This window comes from Hippocampus comes, unplaced genomic scaffold (genome assembly GCF_001891065.2).
Source record: "Hippocampus comes isolate QL1 unplaced genomic scaffold, H_comes_QL1_v1.1 scaffold301, whole genome shotgun sequence".
In the NCBI taxonomy this organism is placed as follows: domain Eukaryota; kingdom Metazoa; phylum Chordata; class Actinopteri; order Syngnathiformes; family Syngnathidae; genus Hippocampus; species Hippocampus comes.
Genome location: NW_017805928.1, coordinates 347,722 through 354,112, shown reverse-complemented (window position 1 = coordinate 354,112; position 6,391 = coordinate 347,722). Strand labels below are relative to the sequence as shown.

The following is a 6,391-nucleotide window of genomic DNA, read 5'->3' as shown; positions in this document are numbered from 1 at the left end:
GGGGGCCTGCGCCCGGCGCCCCCCCCCCCCCGGACGAGCGGCATCCCGGCAGAGGATGCTTCGAATCCGCCGGCCGCGATGCCGTGCGCCCAAGGAACACACCGACAAAAACCAGCGAACGGAAGCGGGGCTTTTGTTTCAAGGGCGTGTGTGTGTGTGTGGTGTCGTTTATTTGTTATATAACAAAACATCCGCTAGGCGTGCTTCCATTTTCTTTGCAAGGCGAGCAAATGTCTGCCGGCCAACGGAGAGCCGCCCGCCGGCCGTTCAACGGCGTCGCCCGGCGGCCTGGCCTACCCCCCCCAAGCCCTGCTCTGGCCAGGCCAGGCCTGGCATGTGGGGTGCGGGAGACGGCGTGGGGTTCGCCGGGCGTTGGACGCCTTTGGTTCGAAAAAAAAAAAAAAAAACCCCGACGTCTGCCGCTCCTCACACGGTACCCGGCACGAAGAGGAAGCCGCCTGTCTTCCGTCGCGGTCGCGAGGACGGCGGCCCTTGTCAGGCGGACACGGGCGTCTCACCTGGTGGTCGAAGAACGACCTGGATGCCCCCTCCCAGTCCTCCGCCTCCGCCTCGACGGCCGCTCGAGCATCCGACGGTCCCTCAGTGGCGAGAGTAGGAGGCGGACGGCTCCATAGCCGCCGGTCGCGAGTCCCGAAACGGACAGACTGGGAGACTGAGGCGGCGGCGGAGGGCAGACGGACACACAGACAGATAAACGCCGCTCGTGTCCCTCCGCTGCTCGGCCAGGAAAAGTCGCTCCCGCCCGACTCCACTCGGCTGGACTCGGCTCGGTTCGGCTCAGTCGGCGCGTCACGAGCAGCCAAGCCAGATCTGTCTGACACATTTAATGACCGTAGGAACTCTGAATACCCCCCCCCCAAACCCCCAGGCAATTTGAACGGGGCTTAGTTCGCGTCTCTTTCTACACTGAAACGCATCACCTTTCCAGCTAACGTTGAAATGCACGCAACGACCCAGTAATCACGGAAGGATCGTATACTATTGCGGCGCGATCGATTCGCTTGAAGTGAGGGATTCACGGAGTGTACCTGAAGGCATCATCCCCCTCCGCGAGCATTCAGAGCTTTTTGTTGGTCTCTGGCTTTTGTTGTCTGCGTGTGTGTGTGTGTGTGCGTGTTTGTGTGTGTGTGTGATGTCACAGTGGTCACTTCACGTGTCATCTGCAAGTGGCGAACTTTCATCATCACTTCATGATTAGAAAAATAAAAACAGACTTTACAGTATTTTGGTCATCATTATACTTTTTAGTTGACCGAAAATCTGACACCCCCCCCCCATGTGTGAATGGCCTCTTTGTTTGACAAACCCAGCTCTCTGTGTGGCTGCATCGACAACACCACGCGTTGTTGCTTACGAGTCCGTTGTTCAAAAATGGCAATACGCTTTCATATTAGGACGAATGGAAGTCTCTCGATTTGTTCACATGAGTCTGTGGATTGCGGTGTCAATCCACACGCAACATTTATGTATCGCTACAAAGATGATAAGCTGTATAAAGCAAACTACAAAACGTGCCAACGAGTTGATTTCGCGTTTATTTCACGTTTCTCTTGGATTTCCGATTTAAAATGTCTTGAAAAAAAAAAAAGCATCATTTGGCGTTTCGCTGGAACTGGCGCAAGATGGCAGCAAATCACAATTTCTCAATTAGGCGGTGCGGGGGGTTTTTGGGGGGGGGTGGAGGCCTTTTTGCGAGTGCGTGTACCGCAGAAGTCTGACGATATATTTACACGTCAAGCATTTGTCAGTCATATACAGCTCTATTTTTTTGCTCGCACACCCTCGTTCAAACATGACGTCGGGTTCGGGTCAATTGGCCGAGTCCCTTGTCCAGTCCTCCAAATGAAAGCGGCTCACTCGGGGGTGTCAAACATACGGCCCGCGGGCCGGATCCGGCCCGCAAAGGAGTTTAATTTTCCGGCCGGCGAGGTGATTATGTAAAGCTGTGGTGTCAACCATCCGGCCCGCGGGCCGGAACCGGCCCGCAAGGAGGTTCAATTAGGCCCGCGGGATAATTTAAAAGTGAAAAAAAATGCATTAAAGACAGAATTAATATTTTTAATAAGGTGCAATTCATTGAGTATCCGCAAGGGGACACTGTTTTGATCAGAGAAGAAGACAACAGCAGCCTCAGTCAGTGATCATATAGCAGTCATTTCATGTATCATTTTCCAAAGAAGAAAAGGCTTCTTGGGGGTTCTCCAGGGTTTTTCAACATCGCGTTTGTTTTTCAGGGCGGGATGAGCAGTCGGCACTTTGATTGTCGTCGTTTGCAACGAGAAGACTTTGTGGGCGAATGCAACTGATTTTCGGCCCTTCCTTCTTTCTCTACGATACGGGACCGACATCGCCGCCGACCGATTCGGCCATCGGTTTATTTTTTGTTTTGTTTTTTTTTTCCGGCCCGCCTCGCTTCTATTTCCTTGAAGCCGAGGCGGCGAAGCAACGCCTCAAGAATGTTGCTAGGTTGGTCCGCGACGCGCGAGCGGCAGTCCAAACTCTTTGTTTCCAAGCGCGGGCGGGCACAAAAGAAACTCGCACTTGACAGGTAAGCGCCTTTCTTTGCCGACCGCTTTGACTTTTTTACACGTATTGTCATGAAATTGTTCAATGAGGACACCTTGACGCAAATCGGGGGCCGTCCGTCCAAGATTTTTTCTTTCCAGGCTCCCGCACCGATTTTCTACATTCGGAACCAAAACCAGAGAAATCGTTTTGGCGTTTGGAAGCATTTTGACTCCTCTTTCAAATGTTGCGTTCGGTGACGGTATTGGCACGGAATCTCCCAAAACAAAAGAGGAGATTCTTGTTTCACCGCCGGCTTGTTTTGCGCTCTTTTCCCCTTCTTCGGTAATCAGGCCAAGAGCGTCGGTCGCTTTCACCCGAAACGCAACTTTCCAACTCAAAAGCAGGAAAAGAGCCCCTTTTCTGAAAAAGATGTTTTGCTTCTGACACCTCAAACTTCGACTTCCCCCCCCCCCGCCCACAAAACAAGATGGAGAAAACAGCAAACATTTTCTCCGGCCCCGGGAAGGCGCCTTGAGTGACGCCAGCGCTTCACCGCATGACTTGAGTTGAATGGCGGCGGCTTTTTCTTTTGTTTTGCTTCTTTTGCTTTTTGTTTTCAACCGCAACCGCAATTACAACGTTGACTTTTGTTCCCGTACCTTTGAGCACAATCATGAAATGGACCTTTTTATCTCCATCTACGCATTAAGTGCCATCCATCCATCCATCCATCCATCCGGTCATCAAGCGCTTGTCGGGGGGCGGCGGGGGGGTGGAGTGGGTTAAGGAAGGGAAGCCCAGATTTGTCTCTCTCTCGGTCCAACTTTTGGCTTCGGCTGGGGGACAGGCTGGTGACGCGAAATGCTTGGGACAATGGACGGATGGATGGTTGCGTGTTACTGCAGGAGTGGCCAACCAGTCAGAGACTAAGAGGCAATTTTTTGGACTGTGTTACTGCAAAAAGCCGCACACACTTTTTTGCCCAAAGATCGACTTTCAGAGCAACCGACCTCCCGCGATCGACCCAATCGAAATGAACACACGCACACCACGACGAGCAACAGCCTGAGCGCCCAAACATAAATGAAACCTAAAGACACAAACGAACTAATCCCCGCCCTGTTTCCATCCTCTCATCGCTCGCGGTCGACTTGGGACCAGTCCGCTGGCTCTTGGTCGATTTGCGATCGACGTTTTTGGGCGCTCCCTGCCGGTCACTCGCTTGGCACTCGGCACTTAGCGGCGTTGTCTGCGCACGTAGCGGCCATTCGGTCATCTGATTGGTTGCCCTCTTATGTCAATCAAGTCACGGGACTGGCGATGGGCCGACGGAGTCCGTTCGATGGCGTTTTCGACAATGGTCGCCGGCGTCCGAGCCCCGTTGCCCGCATTGGAGATCACATGTGAAGAGCGTCTTTGGAATTGTGATGAAATAAAATGGCAAGCGTGTGCCCGCGCGACAGAAAGACGCCGACATGAGGCCGACATCCGCCCTGCTGTTCCCGCCGCTGCTGCTGCTCCTGCTGCTGCTGCCGCCGCCCCAGTGCCACGGCCGTACCGTGTCCAGGTGCGAGCTGCGAGACAAGCTGAGGGACAAGATCAAGCTGTCGGAACGCACGCAAAACCTCACCGACGTGGTTTTGACTTTGCGTGAGTCACCCCGACGAAGGATTTCCACGAGTTGATTTGAGCTGAAATCTTTGCTTGCTGTTCCCGTCGCAGTCGTGTGCCAACTGGAAAAGGTCTCCCACCGCAGCACGAGCTTCGTGACCATCTACGGCCAACGCGCCACCACCACCGCCGCCCCCGCCACCACCACCACCACCGCCGCAATCCCAACGACCAACAGCACCGCCGCCGCCGACCAAATCGTCATCATGAGCAACCAAACGGTCAACTCCAACGCCACCGTTCCGACTCCCTTGAGCAACAGCACCGCCGCCCCGCCCGTCAACCAAAGCGGCATCGGCAACCAAAGCGTCAACTCCAACCAAACCCTCAATGAGGTCAACGATGGCCAAGACCAGGACCAGGAAGACGACGCTACAGGTGAGGAACCGGAACAGGAAGAAGAACCTGAAGCGGAAGAAGAACAAGAAGAACTATTGGACGGGGCAGAAGAAACCTACGATGAGGAGGGCGAGTACCTTTATGTGAATCAGGGCAGCAAAATGGACTTCCACTTGGACGACTGGTTGAAGCTGATGGAACTCCTGAACGAGGAAGAGAACATGTTTGATGAACAAATGCTGGTGATCGCCGACGACAAACTGAGCGCCGACGAGGACGACGGCAGCGGCAAGCTGTTTCAAATGGAGTGGTCGCTGGGCTACCACGGCCTCTTCCAGCTCTCGGACAGCTACTTCTGTCAGTCCACCGCCCGATGGAGCCAGAACGCCTGCAACAGCACCTGCGACGGTGAGTGTCCCCGGGGGGTGGTAAACGGATCCGATCGGAGTCGCTTCACGCTGACCGATGAACGCCGGACGGACATTTTCGGTTCGGGTCGCTCAGTCGCGGTTTGATTTGACTCCTTCGCTCCCAAAGACGTTTTGAAACGTCTTTCCAGACTTGCTCTAGAATTGGTTGCTACCGAACGGGTTAAATGAGAGGAATCGGAACCCACGCGTCGAGCCGCATCGACAACCGAGACGTCAAAGAAGAGCCGACCCCCCACCGTGTCCCGGTGTCGCGTGTAGAACCCGCTCGACGGTGAGAGACGGGCGATAATATGCGTAGCACCCACTCGGGAGACCAGGAACCAAAGGTAGAATGAACTCACTGAGCCGGCCGGCCGGGATCACACGGTAGAACCGAGTCCCTCGCCCGGAATTGCTTGTAGACCCAACTCCCAAGACCAAAAACCACACCAACGGCCTACTAGGAAAACCATACACACCAAATCCATGACCTAGAACCACGAGTAGTACCAAGTCAACAATCTGGACCATAATGAAGAACCAACGCACTGAACCACCAAAATATTTCTGCATCGTGGCTTAGCCCCTAATCATGTTCGTTTCGGATTTCCAACAAGTGGCTTTTGGAACAGCCTTCCGGAACGGGTTACGGTCGAAAACCGAGGTATAACTGTACTTTCAATGAGTGAACCGCGATTGTCAGACAACTTGATTGATCTTTCTTTTTCGGAATGGACTGACGGCGATCCCGAAATTTGTAGGGTAGCAGTGATTCAAAAGTGGCTTTCTCCGGTTTTGAGCCTCCTAGCTACAAGGCACCGTTTTTTTTTTTTCCGCGGGTATGCTACCGAACGGGTTAAATGAGAGGAATCGGAACCAGAAGAGCCGACCCCCCCCCACCGTGTCCCGGTGTCGCGTGTAGAACCCGCTCGACGGTGAGAGACGGGCGATGATATGCGTAGTACCCACTCAGGAGACCAGGAACCAAAGGTACAATGAACTCACTGAGCCGGCCGGCCGGGATCACACGGTAGAACCGAGTCCCTCGCCCGGAATTGCTTGTAGACCCAACTCCCAAGACCAAAAACCACACCAACGGCCTACTAGGAAAACCATACACACCAAATCCATGACCTAGAACCACGAGTAGTACCAAGTCAACAATCTGGACCATAATGAAGAACCAACGCACTGAACCACCAAAATATTTCTGCATCGTGGCTTAGCCCCTAATCATGTTCGTTTCGGATTTCCAACAAGTGGCTTTTGGAACAGCCTTCCGGAACGGGTTACGGTCGAAAACCGAGTTTTGACTGTACTTTCAATGAGTGAACCGCGATTGTCGGACAACTTGATTGATCTTTCTTTTTCGGAACGGACTGACGGCGATCCCGAAATTTGTAGGGTAGCAGTGATTCAAAAGTGGCTTTCTCCCATACCAA

At 53.6% G+C, this 6,391-nt stretch overlaps 2 protein-coding genes across 3 annotated transcripts in view; one reads left to right on the top strand and one right to left on the bottom strand.

Moving 5' to 3' along the window:
- The window catches only part of LOC109527625 (RAC-gamma serine/threonine-protein kinase), a 29,063-nt gene extending 27,972 nt beyond the window's left edge, over positions 1-1,091 (bottom strand). The window contains 1 exon segment of the mRNA XM_074895040.1: positions 519-1,091. The gene's annotated coding sequence lies outside the window, so the exon portion shown is untranslated.
- A 1,377-nt stretch (positions 1,092-2,468) lies between these two features.
- LOC109527664 (uncharacterized) overlaps positions 2,469-6,391 on the top strand; it is a 14,711-nt gene continuing 10,788 nt past the window's right edge. Inside the window, exons 1-3 of one of the 2 annotated variants that reach the window (XM_019889697.1) lie at positions 2,469-2,569; positions 3,994-4,179; positions 4,252-4,947. In XM_019889697.1, the coding sequence (XP_019745256.1) occupies positions 4,005-4,179; positions 4,252-4,947 (871 nt within the window). In that variant the 5' untranslated portion in view covers positions 2,469-2,569; positions 3,994-4,004. The remainder of the gene's footprint in view (positions 2,570-3,993; positions 4,180-4,251; positions 4,948-6,391) is intronic. The other variant, XM_019889698.1, reaches the window with a different exon arrangement.